Source organism: Larimichthys crocea, chromosome XX (assembly GCF_000972845.2).
Source record: "Larimichthys crocea isolate SSNF chromosome XX, L_crocea_2.0, whole genome shotgun sequence".
In the NCBI taxonomy this organism is placed as follows: Eukaryota; Metazoa; Chordata; class Actinopteri; family Sciaenidae; genus Larimichthys; species Larimichthys crocea.
The window spans coordinates 9625286-9647603 of NC_040030.1; the positions used below are offsets into that span (position 1 = coordinate 9625286).

Here is a 22318-nt window from a genome sequence, read left to right on the forward strand (position 1 = left end):
AGACACCAGCAGTGAGCTAGACTAAAACACTGTAACTGAATAGCTCGCACATTTTTAATGCAGCTTCAGCTGTACTGAGTTTAGTGCTAATTACTAAATGCTAGAAATACGCTAATTAGGGTGGAGAACATGGTAACCATCACGCCCATGAAGCATCATCGTGTTGGCACTGTCATGGTGAGCATGTTAGTATGCTGATGGTTACATTTAGCTCAAAGCGCCACACTGCAGACGTACAGCCTGACGTAGACGGCAGTGTGGCTGGAGAATTGTTGTATTGTTTACTAGTTTTTACAGTTTTTTTTTTTATAAGAAGTTAGTGCTAACTGATTTTTTATCATTTTATATCCTGAGACATGCAAAGGTTTTTGTGTCACCACAGTTTACAAAAACAAAGTTATCTTGAGGAAAATTCTTTTGACAAAGTGGAGCAAATTCTATTGAGTTTATTTAAAAAATAAACATGGCTAAACAAATGTTATATGTTTTAAACTGATTAATACTTGTAGCTTTACACAGAAACAAAGAAGCAATAAATGTTTTGCATATTTCAAGTCATTTTGTTTGTATTAGCCCGGCTTGATATTCCTCCACTTAATTACTTTGATTTTATCACAACTGATGAGGCCTCATTATGTTAAGTGTCTCTACTTTAAACATTTTTACAATCTTCCTGATGATCTGGATGCAGTGTGTCTAAAACAAAGGTGTGCTATATACAGTAAAAGTGTATAAATCTTGTATCTAGTCTCTAGAAGACTGGTTTGTTAAGTCAGATTCATCCAACCCATCCTCAACACACGTTGTTATTGGCATATTCATTTTTAATTTGACCTTTTCATCAAATCGTGCATGCATAATTCTGAAAGCTAACGCTCGGTTTATTTATAATAATTAATTTCTGTTCCAGGCTCAGAGTGCAGCAGCAGATTCCCAGGCCAGCGCTGAACTCTGCGAACGCATCTCCTGCCTGGAGCAGGAAGTAGCCCAGCGCAAAGAGGAAGCTGGGAAGGCTCAATCCGAGGTGGAACGACTTCTGGAGATCCTGAGGGAGATGGAGAATGAAAAGAACGACAAGGAGAAAAAGATCCACGAACTGGAGAGGTGAGAGACGAGGATAAAGAGAATGATACAGAGTGATGGCAAATATATAGTGAAAGGTGAAAAGAACATTTTTGAAAACTGAATTTCTAAAAGATTACTGCATCTTCCTCTTTCCTCTAGTCACCTAAATCAGAAAACAACAGAGACTTTAACTGTTGATCTTTTAATTTTAGATTGGACTCCACTTTGTTGTCCATTTTCCATTAAGTCTCAACCTGCATTCTGTTGGAGTCTTTGGTTCTTCCCTGCATTACTAATCCATTAGTTTTCCCTTTTTCTCACCCTTTCCTCTCCCTTCTTTCCTCCCCTTTTCCTCTTCCATTTTTGGCTTCATTTCTTCCACCATCTTTACCTTATTCACATGTGTGTATGCATATGTATACATTCATGTGATTCTGCATCTGTGTGAGTGCATTTATGTTTGTTTGTGTGCGTGCTTGCACACCCATCACAACCCAGAAACCCCTCTGCTTCCCATCTGTGGCGTTCTCAGCAGTCGCGAAAACAAGCCCCTCCCCCCGCTGGTGCTCAGCAGCCTATGGGGGAGCTGGTGTGGGACTACCTGGGCACGTGAGTGGCTGGTGGTCCTGTCAGTCAATTTACACAGCTGCACGACAAAACTCACTTTGCTTGTTGGAGGACGGGATATGAAAGCACCATGAAAGCAACCGGTCCCATGTGGAAAAGTTATCGCTTCAAAAATGAATTTGATAGACAATTTTTCTCAATTTTTTCCCCCATTGGGGACTGAACCTCGAACCACTGATGTAGCTGATTCATACACATAGATAGGTTCTTTCATTGAGATTGTAATGTTGTCTGACAGTGTCTGACACACACAGTATGTAAGAATAAACATTTCATTGCAAAACCTGAGTTTCCGGCCTCTCAAAACTGAGAATTTGCTTTTCTTGCAATATTAAATTGAAACAAGTAATTTGCATACACTCATTTGCATTTTTCATACATATTTTGAATAATTGAGAAAATAATGTATTATTTGCAACCCTAAATTCCTTTTTTTCACATAGTATCATTTAAAAAAATCAAATCAAAAGGTAAACAGTCAAGAGATTTCTCATGTTTGCAAGCTTTTTTTCCACATGGAACAAAGCTGAGTATGTTCACTAATAATCCCCATTAAAGAGTTGCAGCATTCGTTGAATCACCAGACCTAATGTGGCTTATTTGGACTAAGTGTACATTTAAAGAAAATCCCCTTAAAGTGCAGTTATCAGCACCAGTTGTGCTGTTACACATCTGTGCATCAGCACAAAAGTTTTTTTGTCATCTGTTATATTGCAGTATGACAAGCCAAACTGCTCCCAAAAGTTTGTAAAATGAGGGCACAGTTTGGCACCAGAGTCTCTGCTATGCAGCCTGAAAACTCTTTGAGCTTCTGTTCCTGTCAATGATGCAACTCTTTCATTTAGTGGCTCTGTTTTCACGCTTCACTTTTGTTTAACTTTCAGCCGAGGATGCCTGACTTGCAGGGTATAACTCACTATTTTCTTTTCATTAGGAGTCTGGACAGTTTACTCCGTTTTTTTTTTTTCCTTTACGCTAATAGGAATGGTTTGTCTTTTTCTAACTACTTTCTATCTGTTTGTGTAATTTTGGCTTAACCTGTCTGTCTCTGCCTATCTACACTATCTACCTCATTGGCTAGTCTTGATATATATTTTCTCTCTGTCTATCTCTAAATATCTGTCTGCCTGCATGCCTGTCTGCCTGCCTCTGTGTTTACCTGTCTCCCTGAATGTTTCAGTCTGCTTTGCCTGTGTTTCTGTTTATGAGTATTTCTGTGTGAAGCCTCAGGAGTAAGTCAGTTAAATAATAAGGTTAAAATCTGCAGAGGTTATATCTTAGTCAGAGTTAAGTTTTTCTTCGAGGGTTAAGACAGATAAGAGCTGTTTGTGGATACTGGTCCCTCTGTTTGTCTGTACGCCTCCCAACGCCTTTGATTTCTGAGCTATCATATGCTGTCTGTCTGCGCCTTCTCTCTTTAATCTTTTCCTCCAGTTTCTTCTCTCTCTGTCTCTCTCTTTCTTTCTGTCTGTGTTTAGTAGTTTGACTATAAAACTAATGGTTGCTAATGATTTTAGGGAGATTCAGTGTTTCCTCACTGTGCCTCCGTCTGGCCAATAGAAATACTAGACTATTAATAATTCAGCACCTGCTGACTTCAAACTGCTGGGTTTTAACCATACGCGTCTGTTCACGTATGCGTGTGTGTGTGTGTGTGTGTGTTTAGTCTGCCAGTAGCCACAAATGCAGATTTACAGCAGTACTAGCTTTGTGGATAACATTGTAATATAACTTTATAACCATTTAAAATCACAGATGGTTGAGCTCTTACGCTCTGATATCATATGTATTTGAGAGATGTTTCATTCTCCCTGTGGATTACAATAAAATAAAAGCTTCTCCTCTACTGATATTTAATATCTGAACTTCGCAGGCTGCTCTTAGGAAACCGGACAGGTATTAAATCTAGTCTTAGTACTGTATGTTTGAGAACACGATCCTAATAGTAAAATTAAGATTAAGTAGATTTTTATGAGGAAAATTTAACTTTCCCTTTTACACACTGGCCCACTAACAGTCATTACTGGAAAGTAAGTGGTTTGTAAAGGTTATATTAGAGAGTGTAAGGATGTATGATACTTTTTACATCCTCTCATTTAGTGGTTTCATTTAGCTGTTAGATGTGTGATGAGAGAAACTATCCCTGGCTGTGGTTAGGTGTTGACATGGTGAAACAGTCATGAAAAGGGCAGAACTCACGGTTATGTAAGCCCCGCCCCCCCTTACTTAGTTACTGTTGCTACATCTTTTAAATCCCAGACATACTGCAGGCAACAATTATATTATTAGCAGATTTAATACTCAAAAATCTTATATTTGAAATACATGGTTCTCACATTTCCTTAAAATCCTTTGTGAATTTGAGGGGGGGAATCAAAGCCTTTGAAAAGCTTTTGAAAATAGACACAAATGATCATTGAAAGGGCTTGAATTGATTTATTTTGTGCAAGAATAGAAATTTAAGTTCTTTTGCCAATTTTTTTCACTTAATGTTAGTAAACAGGCTTCGTCTCCCACAGTTGCGTCATAGTTTCACCATGCCACCTACCACAAGAAAGTGTGACGGTTATGTGGCATTTTAACCATGTTGGGTGAAGTGGCATGTATGACATGTTGGGTCCTTGATTTAAGGGAAATTGGGACTGGAAAGTCCTTAATTTGATGTTTAAAAAGGCTTGGGAACCCTGGAAATATTAGGTCCTTGACAGATTTTGCCAGCTAATTAAGCTGATTTAAGCTCCATAGGTTGCTTAAAAATCCTGAATTCAGCTGACTTTTATATGTGGCTTTCATTTAACTACAGTCTTAAATATGCACTTAATGGAAGAATTCTCTTTTACTGGCTGTTCAGAAATCTATAGATTAACAAACATACCGTGTTTAAGTTTATAATAAGACATTTTTAGCAACTAGGCTTTTTTTAACCTGCAAGCACTGACCCTGTACCCCAGAGTGTTTTAATGATGGCTTTATCCCAGGGCTACCACACCCTGCTGTGAACTATAAGACATAGCCTCGAGCTAGCAGGTACGTCAGAGGAGGATACATTTGCCTGTGGCCAATTCTTAGCTTGGCACCAAGGCTCACCCTGGGCTACGAGTGAACAGCGGGAACATTACTAATGAAAAGATCAGATGTGGGTTAAACAAGGGTAAAAATCAACCCTCCCTCTTTCCCCTGTAGTTTAAATCCAGCTGTAATGGTACCAGGTTATTTATTTCAGTAACTAGGATGGTAATTGGAGCAGACTGAGTGACTTCACACTGAGGGGAAATGGAGCTGAAAATCTGCCATGAAGGCCAAAATAAAGGATTTGGACAGAAGAGTGGAAAAGAGAGAAAGAGAGAGTAAAGGGGAAAGGAAGGTGTGGTGGTGGAGGGAGAAAAACAGAGAGAGAGAGAGAGAGAGAGAGAGATGAAATAACGGGTGGGGATGGAGGCAGAGAGAAAGACAAGAAAAACTGACAACATGGTGGAGAGAGGGAAATGAAACTGACAGAAAAGACTGGAAAAGAAAGAAATAGAGAGAAAAATGAAGGAGATTTAGAGAGATGTAGAGTATAAACCTGAGTAATGGGAAATTAGAGAAGTTTATTGCGTGTTATATTGTTCTGTAATGGACAATTTGTCTCTGGCATGCCGTCATTAGCGTGCGTTCCCAGGCATAAGCTCACCCTGGAGTTTTGTGCTCTGCCAGTTCAACCAAACACATGAGGAATGATTGTGTGGAATACTTTGAGGGTCAACCAATGTAGGAAGTGAGTTTTCTTCAAATTTCATATCTTAATGATCTCATGCCATGTGCCTTCTGGTGGAGGCTTCTCCACAAATCCACAAGCTGCGTACATTTCAAGTGGCCCCAGCGGGAAGCGAAAGAAGTCATCTGCAGTATGAAAACCATTCAAGAAGAAATAATTCATAGTGAACCCGCTCTGAGCTCATGCTTTTATTGGCTAATTGCTCGCTTTATATGGTTTGTGATTGCAGTTTCGCTGCTGTGTGTGTGTGTATGTGACCTTAAACGTTTGTAGAGGTCAGGTTAGGTGAGCAGACCTCTCATAATAAGCCTTAATACCGATGCCTGTCTATGTTACTGTCTGTCTGCCTGCCTCGCTGTTTGCTTGGTCATGCCTGTCTCTCTGTTTATGTGTCTGCCCGTATGGTTAATTATTTCTCTCCAGCTGTATCTCTGTCAGTTCCTCTGTCTCTCATCTCTTACCTCTTTGAATAGTGATCAAGCTGGCTAACCTAGCACTCAACTCCTGTATTCCCTCTCACCTTTCCCTCTCCTTCTCCGTCTTTTTTCCCTTTCTTTTATCTTTACAATGCAACGCTGTCTCCTGCTCGACCCAGTCTTGCCTCAAGGTTAGTACTGCACTCCTATTTTTCTTCTTTCGCCAGTCTCTCTCTCTCCCTCCCTCATCGTGCTCTCCTTCGTTGTCATACTGCTTGTCCTTGCATCGAGACACTCTCTCATCTCCTTCACTCTGTCATAAACTCTGTTTTTAATCATTCTCATCATGTCAGTCTGTCTTTGAAGGAGACATCTTGACTTTCACTCCTCTCTTTCTCTGCCACATCACCGCCTCTTTGAAGAGGAAACATTTTTGTTTCTTTCTTGCACCCTCCATTATAGCACCCTGCTAATCCTGTCAAGATACTACAAGTTCAAATTTCAAGCTACCACAGCAAACAGGAAAAAAATGTTCAAGCAATGTGTCTCCGTCATCAGCTTGGACAGCTGTGAACTTTTGCTCAGAGTTCTTCTAAGTTTTGTTACTGTTTTTTGTGGCCTTGTGGCTCTTACAGAGAAATCACTCCACATTTTGTTCCTGACACTTTTTCCTGACACAATTTTGAATTTTCAACAAAGGTTTCACAGCCTTTTATGGCCTTTTATATTAGGTCCCGAAACTGCCACGAATGTTGCAAACAGACAATTAAGTTGTGGGTTTAAAGGAATAGCCCACTGAAAAATGGGCTTTATCTTTTTTCTTGTTGAGAGTTAGAGGAGAAGATTGACACCAATCTCATACTCACACATAAATATGTTTTATGCCTGGTTCTGTCCAAAGGTATAAGAAATTAGTCTACCAGCACCTCTAAAGCTCACTTACTAACATGTTATGTGTTGTTGTCATTGCATGAGGTTGCTAGGTAATCAGAAACTCCAAGAGGTCGTTGCTCTTAGCCAAGAAATAGTCCGGCAAATAACCATCCATAAAACTGCTGTTTGTGGTTTTTACACTTCAGTTTTATTAGGGATTAAACAAAAGAGATGATGGCATGAGAAAAAACGTTTAACAGGTACTGGCAGGTGGATCCCACCCCCCCGTTTCCAGTCTTATGTTAAGCTAAGATAACTGGATGCTGGCTGTAGCTCTATATTTTACAGATAAATATAATTTTGCTGTCATCAGGTGAATAGGAATGTCTACATAACGATTTATTTAGGTACCACTCTGTAAAATATCCTTCATATCCTTAAAAAAACTCCATCTTTTTCTTTTTTGACTTTTAAATAGTCCTATCTGTGCTCAGGAGGTGACTCTGTAATGAGATTTCAGCATGCAAGTCTGAATTTGGTCTTTTCTAACAGACATATCAAAGTCATATTGAAATTTCTCTGACCTACACATTGTGATCGACCACATAATAACCACTTATCCCTTCTGTTTCCTGCATAAATCTGGTGGTCTGAGTGTTTTGTGCGCTCTGCTCTGCTGTAAAGGTCTCCCCTGTGCCAGCTCCTTCTCTACTGTTTTTTTTCTTTCTGTTTCAACTTCCAGAGCCACTGTTCCCCCTGCTGTCTTGTCAGCTTTTTCATCACTGTTGTTCTGGGGTTTTGTGATTCAACTCTAGAGGGGGAAAAAAAAACAAAAGAAAAAGTTAGCATTGCCATGCTGTCTGGTAGACGGCAGAAGACTTCTTTTTCTTCTTCTGTCCTCTTTTGTGTTTTTTTTTTCTTCATCTTGTCTTTTTTTCTTTTGGTTGTTTTGTTCGTGAGCTGAGGAACTCCTCATCCACTGCCAAATGTCTGACATCAAGGTTTCTGTAGCTTAAAAAAGAATTGCATTGTTTTTTTTGTGTGTTTGTGTGTGTGTGAGTATGTGTGTAATCCCTTTGAGGTCCTGTATGGCACTGAGCATTGAGGTGGTGCAGGGATTTGTCAGCTAATGGGTGACAACAAGCAGGCACACACACACAGACATGCACATTGTTTTTTCTGTCTTCCACAGACAAACACACATGCAATAAGGACTTTTCCAGCTAATAGGTGACAGCGCTACAGTGGGGATGACTGCTGAGAGTTATCTAATTAAAATACCTGCATACACACACACAAACAGTATTTGCAGCACTGAGGGAAAATACAAAACACGCTTTTTGTTTCAGTATTCAGAAAATAGAAAGATCTACAGTACAGCTTTCTGTGGCTGCTCACTGTAAATTATGCTTTTTATCCTATTACAGTTTGTTTTGTAAATTATTATAACTCTTCTTCTGCAAAATCAGCCTCCTTTACCTCTCCTTTTACACATATTTTCTTTTCTTCTAACCTTTTTAAAACCCAATATGTAGACAACTATTGATTTGTAACTGTTTGCTTTGCCACAAACTGAGCTTGCCACATTTGCTGAAGGCGATAAAATATGTAAACAACAATAGAATAATGTTACTAGACCAAATAATGAAATATTTCAGGGCTAATTACTAACAAATAAATATTCCTTTTGTTTGCCTAAAAGTAATTTATTTATATGAGCAGTATATTATCCTACATTGTGACTTGATGTTTGAGATATGTTTGAAACTCAAATAACTAAATGAATAAAATAAATAAATGTAAATAGGCCTACTTATAGAGGTACCACCAGCACTAAATTTTGAAGATATATTATACCATCAAAATACTGCAATATTTAAAATGAAAACAAACTATGAGACAGCTGGAATGTAATACAAAATAAGCATTTTCTATAATATTTTGTTTCAATATTAGCCCACATTCTTGCACATACCACACGCATGCTTCCACAATTAGTCACAAGCTAAAATGTGATGGCAAAATAGTAAGTAGAGGTAAAGTAAGTGTGGGTCAAGAGTACTGCTTTTTCCCCAAATTAGCCCTGGTTCTTGACACAACATGAAAAATAAATAATCTTTTTATTGGGAATAAACCTGCCTGCGGCGTGAACTCTCCATAGCTGAATAAGGTCAGTCTACGTATGACATAGATGATATAGATGATTTATTTTGGTTCAAATAAAGCAAGCTTTATGAATACATCACACACATTAAAATTTCATTATTTTCTCATGTTTTAGTAACCAAGTATGTTTTTTTAGCTATTAAAGATCCAGAAACCAAAGCAGAACATTAGAATGCTGTATTTCATGCGTACAGTTAACAGCATACTGTAAGTACTGAAACATAGTAATCTTCTTGTGCTGTTGACTCTTCTACAATATAATCTAGAGTTCAGATCAAAAGATGAACACGAGCTAAAGAACAGAGTGTCAGTGTTTAAATCAGGGACTTTGTTGTTCTCCATGTTAAACAAAGATACTGCCAACATCAACTGCAGCTCTCTGTCACAAGCTTATACTATTACTATTATCTAAACACTTTGCCTTTAGTTGTATTGTTAGTTCTGAAATGTGGATACATGCCGTAAATGTGATTTATTTTCATAAGGACAGATGCTATTAAAAAAGACATTTCATTCTGTCCGCTGTTGTATTATAGTGTTTTTTTTGCGGCTAGTTTCCAGTAACCCACACTGTGGATGTTTGCACACATACACACGGGTCTTAGCTGCCTTTCCTCCTTATTTACCTCACAAATTTGCTTCTCTGCCTGAGGGATTTTCTACAGCCATTCCGCAAACAACAACATAAGTATTTCTTTCTTTATTCCTCCAAAATGCCCTCCTTGTACTGTAAGTTTTTCTTCGGTACAGACAGTTTTCAAGACTCAACTATTATGTTTTTGATCTTTCTTTTTTTTTTTTTTTCTTTTTAATGTTTTATAGTTTTTATGGGCTTAGGAAACCAAACCAATATTTCCTGTATTTTCAAAGGAAATACTGAATTCCAACTCGTTAAAAGGAAATCCTTGATGTTAATGTTGGGTGAACTATGTGCAGTAAACATACATGAGGCCCCTGAGCATTTCTGATCAAATATTTATACAGGACTCCAAATGTAATATTAATATTACCTTAATGTGGGTCCCTGAATATCAGCAGCATGCTAATGAGGGAGATTTAAAAAAATGTAGTTTGGAGACTTTGAGGTTTACTGAACTTTATGAGATTGTGTGTTTATGTGTGTGTTTTTCATTTGTACAGCATTACTCGATATATATATTTTTTACAACTTTAAGTTTTAATGAAGGCTATTCTCTGTCTGTACAGAGTATAGTAGTATAGATGAGCATGTGTACAGTCAGTACATGATGATATTTGTATAATTTAGACAGTTTAAAATACCGTCAACAAGAATGTTCGGTTCTGTTTACAGCACAGGTTAGCATATGTTTACTGTATGTGGCACCATGTTTGCACGTCTTTTAATGTGCAAAGGTTGGAAAATGTCCTCGTGTTGTTATGTTACGTGCTGTTGCATGCACGACTGTGTGTTTCAAATATGTGTGTATGTGTGTGGTCCGACTGAGGGTCTGTAATACAAAGCAGGTTGTGTTTGGAACAGTTGACAGCACCAACTATGTGTGTGTGTGTGAGTGTGTCTTCCCACTATCAGCACAGTTTTGGGTAAATTTGTGTCTTCATGTGGGCTTAGGCCATGTGTCAGTGAGTGTACGTTTGTGTGTGTGTGCGGACGTGGTTTCACTGCACATTTGTATGTGGTGTTTACAGCGTTGTGGGTAAAGTGAACTCTCCTGTGATTCCGCCTCACCCAGCGGTTTTGCAGCAGTTGTTGAAAGCGTTTTCAGAGGGAAGGAAGTATTTTACATATTAAAACAGCTTCAAATGGCACTTTGCCTCCACTGAGCCGAGCCATTAAGTTCACCGGGCAACTTCTGCTCCTCAAATCGACGAGTGTAATGAAAGTCTTTTAGTGTTTAATCAAACATATTGATTTGTAACTGCAACTTTTTAAAAGCTGTATCTATGTCACATAGATTGGCAGGATAGAGAGGGAAATGGTTGACGCAGTGTGTACGCTGTAAAGTTTGAACCAGTGTCGCAACATTTCAGTTACATAATAGTATTAATGTGATACATTATCATAAGCCATGGGAAAATTCTCTTTTCTCCTGCCTTTTATACAGTATATATTATGATTTCCCTTGTGCAGATGTTGTTGACAGCTAATAGCTATTACCAGCTGATAACAGGATACAGATGATTAATGTCATGATAAATTAGATATCCATATGCAGATGAGAAATAATTATTAAGACGAATTTGTGAGAGTTTGTGATGGCTTGGAGTAGTCAGAGGGAGAGTAAAGCACAGGAGATGCAAGTGACAAAAGAGGGAGTGGAAGGAATCAGGGAGAGGAAAGGAGAGAAGAAATGGTCCATGGTCTGATGAGAATATTTCATCCAGAGGAAAGAGTAATGTTGTATTTGGAGAGAGAGTGAGTATGGAGAAGACAGAAAGGAAAAGGGGGGCTGTGAACTCACACATTGGTCTGAGGCAAATAAGTGATTGCCTTTTACAGAAATAATTGAGAGATGTGTGAGATGAAAAAAATGGGGACAAATAAGTGGAGGGAAAGAGCAGTGTTGGTTTTGGTGAGCAAAAAAATTCCAATGAAAGGAGGAGGAGGAGGAGGAGGAGGAACATGCTGTGGTCTGATGCAAATGTGTGATAGTTACACATGCAAATGATCTACGTGCTAAGAAGTGATACATTCAAACAAGGCTCGAGCAAAAACAAGAGTTTAGCATTGGCAAAAGAGGAAAGAGAGGGAGTGTAAACGGGAAATTAGTGTTAAGTCAATAGGAAACATTTCAAACTAAAAGTCTATTCCACATACACTCGCATACGTACAATAAATGTAGCATGAAGGGGGGAAACCTCAGAGAGCTAACCAGATGGTTTAAGCTTCCTGGAAATCCTCCAATAGGAACATTCCTGCCTGTTTATGACCTGTTACACACTCACACAGGGCGTAGAGCACAAAATTGATCCCAAATATTCAAATTATTCCACATTCGGGATGCAAACTGAAAATCAGCATCGAACAAAGGAGACAAAAAAAAAACACCGTTATGCATCTGACTCCACGCTGACTTCATCTGCTTTCCTGTTTAACATTTGAACCCAATTTGAATGTGTTAACGATGCAATGTGTAGGTCTTTAAAATGCACGCAAAAACAATACAAGTCGAAAACCACACGTGTGCACACGCAGCTTAAACCACTGATTATTATTCTGAGAGCATTGAATCACCAGGTGCTGCAGAGCAGTTTTGGCTCCATCTTCGCATTTAAAGTTTTCTTCCAGCTTCCCAAATATATCTGGACGGTTTTGGAATTGGGCCCCCTGGACCTTTTAGCAAACACATTGAGAATTTTATGTTACCATCCTCTGCCAATATCATTTCTCAACTCTTCTGGCAGTGATACTGATGTAAAAGCTATTTGATGGATTACTCCCATTACTTAAGGTTAGTTTAGCAGGTAGTTTATGACTTAGACAGACAGGAAAGATGAAAGAGAGGTGGTATTTAGACATTAGAACATGCACATATCACTCAAGATGTGAACAAATAAACTTTTTACAGACAGAAGATTGCACTCAAAGGAGTAAAGCAGTGTAAATAAAAGAAGTGAAACTACATACTGTGAGATTGTAACATTGCAAAGGCATGCATTTAAGCTCGGAGCTTTGTGGTGCACAGACTAAGGTCAAAGGTCATGTGACGATTGAAACCTGTTTACACCATATGGAACAAAATACGCAGTGTACGGCTTGTAAAAATGATTTCCCATGAGTGCACATGCCTTGCTGCCGATGTGAGTTTGCTTCCCATCACTGCAGGTCAGCTCTTTTACTGGCAGCTGCAGCAATGGAAGTGAAGAAAATGGATTTATCTACGAGCCTGTAAAAAAGTTAGACAAACAGGAATGCACACACATGCATAAACATTTGCACAGCGCAGGCAGACGTAGCGTACTGAATATTTTTCAAAAATGCAAACACACAGAAGACTCACGCAAAGCCAAAAGACTTTTATTGAGTTTGATCAATTTCTAACGTGTTAGTCAGCAGTTTAGTCTTGCGAGTGTCTTTGTTGGATCTGCGCCTACATGTGTGTGCCTCCAGATTTGTCCTCTGTGTTTGACTTCTCTTTTATCTGTGTCATGATTCAGTAGACAGTGTTAAACCTTACTGGTATTAGCTGTGGGTGTATGGAAGGTATGAAAGGTCGTTATCAAGTCAAGCTGGTGTGATAGCCGATAGGTCTGTGACAGAGCCACAATGGCTTCCAGACAGCTTAAACAGGGATTAAACCTTTCTCCATCTCCCAACCCTGCTGCTCCCATGAGGAATCTCTCTCTCTCTCTCACTCTTTTTCTCTTGCTCTCTTTCTCTCATTCCCCAGATGATGATTTAAACTCTGCTTCCCGACACCCAGTAATCCCTCCGTGGACAGGGCTTCCCACCATGGAGAAATCTCAAATGTCATCTAGTCATTAATTCATAGCTTTTTACTGAATTCCTCTATTGATCTTTATATTATATTGGTCCTAAGGGATTTCATTATGGCATTGGATTGCACAGATTAGTTAATCAGATTGTCTTGCAGTATCATCTTAATGGCAATAACAGAAGTCCTGAATACATTTGTTTTTTTTATACATACTTTATATATTAAATATCATCTGCACTTGTGTGTCCTGCCAGGAATTGTGAATATAGGTGCAGTTTGAATGTTGTCGCCGTGTGTGTTATGGGAATTTTTTTTTAAAAAACCCTTTAATAAGGAAGACTGGATTTAAAGTATCAAAGTTTAACAGTGCAACACACAAAAAGGGGTTACAGAGAAAAGGCTCCCTGTGGAGCTCTAACAGTTGGTTCTTATACATTTTTTTTTTAATGGGCTGTCTCGGACACCTACCCACTGATACAGATAATATCATAACGGCCTTTTTTGGTTTTCTGCTCAGTAATGAACAGGACGTTCCTTATCCAAATGATACTTCCCTAACCTGTCTCTACTGTCCTTGTACTATTGATTTATAATTATCTCTCCCTGCCAGCAGGGAAAACACAGGCCAAATAAGCGAAGTGCACGAGACATGCAAAAGACAGGACACACACACACACACAATTAGTGTGTGTGTGCATACATGTGGGGTCGATATACATTAAATATGTTGGAGTTAGAGTTTAAAACAGTTTTTCACCAGTGTTCAGTCCAGGATTTTGTGGGCGGTCTTAAAGGGTGGCTTGATGACACACTGAGGCCACCCTGAGCATACCCCTGCACCCCCAACACTGAGATAGAGATTAATTCATCTCGCTCAGAGTGTTTCAAAGTTAGTCATGTCATTTTTTGAACTCATCTGACACGTTTCAGTCGCTTCAGAATTGCTGCTTGACTGCTCCCACGTGTGGGCGTGGCTTCAGCACATTCAGCGGACACGCCCCCACAGTCCTGGAGCTGAGAACACTGCTCATTTTTACCTAATTTCATAAACTTGTCGATATTTTAAAGCATTCAAATATGGCTGGGTTTCTTCTTTGCTCTAAAAAACTCTGAATACACATTTATTCTTACTTTACACAGACTTAAATCTACTTTTTAAACCAGCTTTCTAATGTTAAAATGTTTGTCGTCCAAATGACAGTGATGTAACTCGTTTTCTGTGTGCATTTACATTATAACTACTACTAATAGCATATTCTTTATGAACTCCAAACAGACTGACAGCAGGGAGCAGTGAAAACAATTACCAGAGTGCTTTAGACATACAGGAATCTAATTTGTCACAAAAATATAAAAATGTTCCCATTTAAAAAATAACAAAAGTCAAAACTACATTTATTCTCTTGACACTTGTGTTTGTGTCATCAGTTCAGAGATGATTATGATTTTATTAAGCTGTGTAGTGAAACACATAATTACTGCACTGAGAGATGAGATTTCCAAAACTTTGCGCAATGTAGCATGACTCATGTCTCCAGAGAGCGTGTAGAGATACAGTTTGTAGGTGATGCATTGACTTTGAATTACATTGTATATTGTGTGTGTGTGTGTGTGTGTGTGCAGGCAGATGAAGGACCAGTCGAAGAAGGTGGCCAACCTGAAACACAAGGAACAGCTGGAGAAGAGCAGGAATGCCCAGCTGATGGAGGACGCCAAGAAGAGAGAGGACAATCTGAATGAAAGCTCCCAGCAGATAAAGGTATGGAGGGAGGGAGAGGAGCGAGGAGGTAGAGGGAGGAGGTAGAGGAGGAAGTTAAAGGAGGGTGATGAGGTGGTGGCGTGTGAGACAGAAAAAGTTTCTCTCCTTCTCTCTGTCCTACCTTGAATATTGTCTGCTATCACAACAATGCTTCATCATAACGTGACAATTGTGACAGGGAGCAGCCTGAGGCAATGTCAAACACACTCGCTGTCACACACATACACATACACACACACACACACATACAATGCAGCGCTCGCTCAGGGACGAGGATGATTGACAGGGAGAGCAGATGGAAGATGGAGAGGAGGAAAATGGTCATAGAAGTGAAGGGGAGAAAGGAGGTGAGGAGGAGAGGTGATTAGAGGAGACTCAAGGGACCCACACACTAAACTATGTAGTGAATGCTGTGGGTTTCAAAATACTTCCTGTGGTGTGAGAGCATCTCCTAATTGTCTGCTGAGGTGTCGAGTGACCACGAGATGAACAACCATGTGTGGCTTTTTTTTCTTTATATTTCTTGTTTTCTTTTACCTCCACACTTCTGCCTTTAATTTCTTTTTCGCCCTTAATTTTCCTTAAACTTTCCCGGACTTTCTTTTCTTCTTTTTTTTTTCTTTATTTCCTCGTCTGTCCTCCTCTTCCTCCTCCCTCTTCTCTTCCAGTAATCGTTAACCTCAGTGGTCTCTCTGATTAGAGGCAGATGAAAACACTCTTTCTGCATGTGTGTGTGTGTGTGTGTGTGTGTGTGTGTGTACTGTACTCTATGTGTGTCTGTTTGTGCAAAAAAACGTATGTTCCCTCTAGCTATGATTGATTTTTGGTTTAAGGACTTTTGGAAGTTGTGTGCGGTTAGGAGATGAGCTGATGGCTATGTGACTCACTCAGACTTATGAGACCGCAGTGGTTACAACCATAACTAGTGTGTGTCAATTGTAAGCCATTCTGCATAGTTTAACCAGCACTGAAGGCTGTAAATGGAATGTGAGTATAATTCAGACCATAAATCTAATTCAATACAATAAGAAGATTTAATCCAATTAAAATGCATTGCAGTCTGCATAGTTAGACACCAAGTAATGTTGGATTTGGAACAGGATTCACATTTGCAGCACATATGTTGGAGATGTCCTCGAGGTTTGTTCATGGCCACTGTAATGTCTCATCCTCTGCCTCCTGCTCTGTCTCCATCAGTTATTCATTCAGCTCTAATTTATCCAGGAAAGTCAGTTGCCAGGCAAGGGGACACATGGTTCTTTATGGGAATTCAGGGGAGAGTTCATGTAGTGATTTTACTCAGGAACAGCTTAATGTGTGATTGGGAATTCCTGAGACTCCTCAGAGGCAGATGGAGATCAGATTATCTAATTTGCGAATCGTTTGCAGCTTACTTCAGTCACTGGGAGCAGCAAACTGGAATGAGGAGTGTCCAAAGTTTTCACTCTGGGGACATGTTTAGCAGAATGTGACAGGGAAACTGATGTGATACACAGTCTGTCAGATATGAAAGATGTTAGATCAAGGAAAGTTTTGTACTGTATATGAGTATATCAATTGATTTTCTGGCTAGTGTACATTTTGATTAAAAGCATGCCTAAAATAATATTTTTGGAAACCATTTAATGACCCAGGACTAGAAAACTCCCAGTAATATATTATGATACTGTTTATTACAACTCTCTAGTGCTGCATTTAAGAATTATGTCTGATCTATTAAAATGTAAGAAAGTGGTCATCACAACATCCCAGGCCTAAATAGCTAGATCCAAAGATAATCAAGCTGCAATGATGTCAAGCAAATAAATCCTGACTGAGAAGCAGGAACCTTCAAATGTCTGGTATTTTTAGCCATGTTAGCAGCTCAAGGGATGGATGTTCTTCACTTTGGTCCAGACTGAAATATATCAAAAACTATTGGAAATTATATTTTGTACAGACACACATGAAGCCTATTGACTTTATTGATCCCCTGATATTTTCCTCTGGCGCCACCATGTTTTATCTCCACAACTTTTTGATGGACTGGTACAAATCTTGGATATTCGCGTTCCCATCATTTAGCTATACTTAATGTGTATAAATGCTAACTGGCAAATTACTCACAGACTTTTGAGTGTTGTTCCTAAATAATCGTCCAACAGTTTGTGCTCTCTTTACATTGCATACTCTCACTCTGTAGGACACCCTACGCCAGAAGGAAGAACGCATTGAGGAGCTGGAGGAGGCGCTGAGGGAGAGCGTTCAGATCACGGCGGAGAGGGAGGTGGTGCTAGCCCAGGAGGAGCAGGCTCGCACACAGTCCGAGAAACAGGTACTGTCTCTCCCTGCAGCAAATACACATACTGCACGTCTAAGATGAATCCTTACCCCCAGGCAGTAAATTGTGTGACCCAAACCTTTCCTCAAAACTCAACCCCTATCAGCCATTTATTTACACAAATGTCCTCACTTCAGAGGATTTCCTTCATTTTTCTGTCTTTGTGAGACATTTAGACAGACGCACACGAAAACACACATAGACAAACATCTTTAGGTCAACATAAAAACTCTTTTTGACATAGCTAAACATTGCTGTGCCAATAGTGGCTAATGGCAGCAGCAACACACATGCCCTGTGCCAACTGAGCTCATTCAGGTGTGGCTCTATGTGTGTGTGTGTGTGTGTGTGTGTGTGTGTGTGTGTGTGTGTTTGTCCAGTCACTCCTCATTTGGACGAGAGGTAAATACATCCCTATTTAAAGAACAGCTTGTATTTTGTCCGCTTTAGCCAGCAACATACAAACAGCTTCTTCTTAAACGGAGCGCAAGCCGACCACTCTAATTTGTAATCTCTTTTATCTATATTGAGACAGTAGGAAAGCTCATAGTGGCATTAAGCGAGCCTCAGAAGGGAAGGGTTCAGTGGATTCAACCTCAGACCAGTGGGAGTGTGTCGTTTCCCTTGGTACCAGTGACTTAACGAGGCCATAGAGATGGGAAATGTTCCTCAGAGCCTGGATGAGTTTTGACAAGTGGGAAAAAACAGCGTGGGCTGTAGAGACGAAAACTGCGCAGAAAAAACATGGGTCGTTGTAGCTGTTGGCAAAACGGCTGGACTCCATTGTTATTACTGCCTCTAAATGTTGGCCGTCCTCTCTGGCCTTTACTTACCAGGCTGCTTCTGGACAGACACATAAAGACAGGCATGCAAACATACGTTTTACTGCTGACACCCTCTTACATGGTTAATGTTAATCAGTGGAACACACAGCAGAATAAGATCTAGATAGACAAATGTAATAGAAGAAAGACAAACCAGAAGCAAAGACAAGTCGATGGAAGTAAGATGGACAGGCGAGGGCAAATTGCTTGTTATTGCCATGTAAAATTAGGCTCAAACTCATTCAAAATCACAGAACCTTTGAAATTCTAGCCAAGATCCTGAAGTTTCAAAGATGCAAAGTACTACAGGAAAAGATGTTTAGACTTACACACATGACACGATGCTTGGATTTTTCTTGATCTGATGATGCAACCAAACAGAAATAGCATTTTGGATGCGGATATTTGTCTCTGTGAAGTTGATGAACAAGCAGGTACAGAATATGTTTATGTAGAATATGTAACACAGAATCACACATATCTCCTGCAAGCTGACCAAATTGTCCAGGAGAATGGCTGGAAAACAATTGTGGCCATGGTGATAGGAATCAGGAAACAAACATTTTTTTGTTTTGTTGATATATCCAACCACCCTGACCTCTTCTGTTTGCAGACTTTGTAGCTCTGTGTCACTTGATTTCCTTTGCTACTGATGGATAAAAATGATAACTACAACAGCCACTAGACAGCTTTTGTTTCCTAAACGCAAACATATGTTGTTTTGCAGCATTTGCTGAAATTTGTTTCCAATTTTTCTGGGGGCAGGAAACCATTTTAGAAATCTAGGAACCTAAACTGCATTTAGACATTGCAGAGTTTGTTTATCAAACACAATTCTTGCCCGTTCGGACACAATGCCATTTGCTTCCACGCACAGTCGCAGGGGACAGGGGAGTGATATTACCAGCAACAAAGATTCATTTGTCCCATGCTGGAAAGCTTACACTAGCACTAGCCTTTCTAGTAAGTTGTTAAAACACATCTTATATGTCTCCTTGGTTGGAAACGTGTTTCCAAGTCAGAGCTTTCCTCCTGGGGTTGCAATACAAGCATGTACTTGGGTTGAACAGTTCAGGATTTTCAGAAACACACCGGTGATCCAGTTTTGTGAAAGGGCCATAAGGCTCTGTGCAGTTTGTGTGCAGCTTAATTCTCATAGATAACAACAAGCACTGGCTGCCACAAAGGTATGTAATTTGGCTTAAAAAAAGCAAGATAAAGAGGCAAAGTGTATGTAAATGAGCACAAGTGGACAAAAGAGGGAATGGTGATAGGGTGAACAAATCGAGTGAACAAGAGAAATGAAACTTTATTTGCTATTTATACAGAAATAAATAACCATGAAACACTCAGGAATGTTCTGGAGTTTAGAGTCTTCATTATATTCACAGTAACTACAAAGAAAATAATATGTAGTCTGTGTAAATGTTGCCATCATTTTTTAATCCATTATCAGACTAATTTGCCTAATCTTCATGGTTCTTCAGATTTAGTGAGAATACAAACAAGTTTACACCAAAGGGACTTTTAGTTTCTAGTTTCATTCCTGTGTGTTTTTTTTTCTTGTTTAAAAAAGGTGATACAGTAGTTTTGGGTCCTCTGTCAGAGCCATCAGGCCTAAGGCTTTGGGTTGATTGGAACAAGTTATGGAAAGATTGGGGAAAAAATCGCTTCCAACATGTTTATCTTCCTGGAGTTGACTGATTTAATTTGTGTACTGTGATTGTCCCAACCTATCACCTTTAATTTGGCAGCGACGTATTGAAATGCTTCAAAATGCTACAAGTGGCAGCTTTAATTAGACAGAACTGAGACCATTTAGAACAGGACAGGGTGCTGGAGAGCGTCCCCGTGTTAAAATGCTTCAGTGAAGAAGGAAGGAGTAGAAACGTCAGCGTGTGGTGAACGAGTGGAGACGGCAGCCAAACACTCAATGCAGTCCTCACCCAACATCAACAACACTAACTCAGCCTTTCAGCACAGACACACATGCACGTGTGTGCATGTGGTGCTCACAGACAGTATGGTAATACACAACATACATACACATATTCCTCCCAACACACACATACACACACACCCACACATAAACATGGCGGAAAGAAGTGCTAACTGCTATTTAAACAGTGCACCGGCGCAGCACAACATTGCATTCAGCAGGAGCCAGATGGACGCGACTTTAGTTTTCTAACTGGAAACGTGTCTCTAAATACATGAGTAAATTGTAAATAAATATTTTTGTGTTCCCGTTTTACAACTGCGTCACTGCAATTAACCTTTCACATAATGATTTATAAAATGATGACAGAGGGAGAGACAATTTCCTTCCCTAATGAGGACGGCCTGTTCAAAGGCGCACACATTGCTTATTATAATGTTGGCACACACACACATGCAAATGCAGCCAAACCAGGCACATTTACACACACGCACACCCTGACTACAAATTAGTAGACACACACACACACCTTAAGTATGCAGCCGTATATTGACAACATGCGTGTGTGTGTGTGTGTGTGTGTGTGTGTGTGTGTGTGTGTGTGTGTGTGTGTGTGTGTGTAAGGGACTGTCCCATGGATGGTTGACCAAGACCACATGAAAATATACTAAAGTTTTCTGCTAGACATGAGTCACTACTGTATGTGAAAAAAGGTGTGTGTGTGTGTGTGTGTGTTTTGTGATGAGTGTGTGTGTGTGCGCGCATGTGTGTGTGTGTGTGTGTGTGTGTGTGTGCGCGCATCTGTGTGACAGAGAAATGAGTCAACAGTGTGACACACTCCATCTGTCTCTTCAGAGACCAAACTAAAGACAGACGTTCTCTTCTCCAGCTTTTCCGTCTTTTATTAACCAGACAATTTTAATTCTTGAACTCAGTGCCCCTTCTCCGTCCTTTCTTCATCTTAAAATAAAGTTATTGCTGCACAAACACACACCCACACACAAACACACACACACTTAGACGACTGAAGGGGTTGATGTCCTCCTCCTCCAGCTCTTTCTTTCTTTTCCAGCCGGGCCTTGTCACTCCTCACCCCTCCCTGCATCCCTCCATCCTTCAATCTCTACATCTCTGATGTCGGCCAAAGGTCTTCCTCTCTTCCTTTGCCTCCTATGTCTTCATTCCTCAGTCCTCATTTTACTCTCATCTGTCACCTCCATTACTCATTTCCTTCTCTCCTCTCCTCTTCTTATTCTCTCTTCTTTCCTTTCCTATTCTCTCACCACCTCTCCTCCTTTACTCCTCTCTGTCCATATTTTACTCTCATCTCTCCCCCACTTTACTCCTCTCCTCTCCTCTCTCTCCTCTCCTCTCTCTTGTCTCGTCTTGTCTCGTCTCGTCTCCTCTCCTCTCCTCCGCCTCTCCTCTCCTCTCCTCTCCTCTCCTCTCTCTTGTCTCGTCTCGTCTCGTCTCCTCTCCTCTCTGAATTGTATTTTTAATGCTGCCTGTATTTCTGACTGCTCAGTATTTTGCCTGTACTTTATCTTTTTATTTCAGTCTATTTCACGTGCTTAGCATTGTTTCCTTTGTTTTCTCTCTCTCCCCTTTTGCTGTGCACTTTATCTTTTCACTTGAGAATTTTTACAAGTTCTTTCTTTCTCCTCTCCTTTTTCTCTGTTTTTCCTTCCTGCATGCATGTTGTTTTAATCTTATCTCCCTCCTTTCTTCTTCTAATTACCTTTGTTTGTGGCCTGTTTCTCTCTTCCACTCTCCTTTGATTCCTCCCTCCTTCACCCTGCTTGTCCTTTTTGTCCCTTTTTCCCTCCTCTCTACCTTTGCTCTTTCCCCTTTCCTTTCCTTGCTTTTATTTCTGACTCATACTCTCTCTTGCCCCCATTTTGTCTCCCTTTCTTCTCCTCCCCCACTGCTGTCATTCCTTTCCCTTTCTCTGTTTTCTCTCTCCCATCCCATCCCATCCCATCTTTCTTTCTCTCTCTGCTCTTTTTGTATGCAGCTCTCTCACATTCCAATGCATGAGTTCACCACAACCGGCTTTAGGTGGTCAAAGGTAAACAATCATCACAAATCCTCACTCACTATCCTGTATCATCGTCCATTCATGTCTTCACCATTAAGTTTTATTGTTCTTCACAC

At 39.9% G+C, this 22318-nt stretch overlaps 1 protein-coding gene across 9 annotated transcripts in view; it reads left to right on the top strand.

Moving 5' to 3' along the window:
• Positions 1-22318, top strand: part of LOC104934965 (ELKS/Rab6-interacting/CAST family member 1) — a 120332-nt gene that overhangs the window by 42154 nt on the left and 55860 nt on the right. For 3 of the 9 annotated variants that reach the window (XR_003464317.1, XM_027291944.1, XM_027291945.1), the window contains 5 exons: positions 911-1104; positions 1564-1674; positions 6045-6056; positions 14946-15081; positions 17264-17395. Coding sequence is in view for 6 of the 9 variants with exons in the window: in XM_027291944.1 (XP_027147745.1) it covers positions 911-1104; positions 1564-1674; positions 6045-6056; positions 14946-15081; positions 17264-17395 (585 nt within the window). In the remaining 3 variants the exon portion in view is untranslated. The remainder of the gene's footprint in view (positions 1-910; positions 1105-1563; positions 1675-6044; positions 6057-14945; positions 15082-17263; positions 17396-22318) is intronic. The other 6 variants (XR_003464318.1, XM_027291946.1, XM_027291948.1 and 3 more) reach the window with 2 other exon arrangements.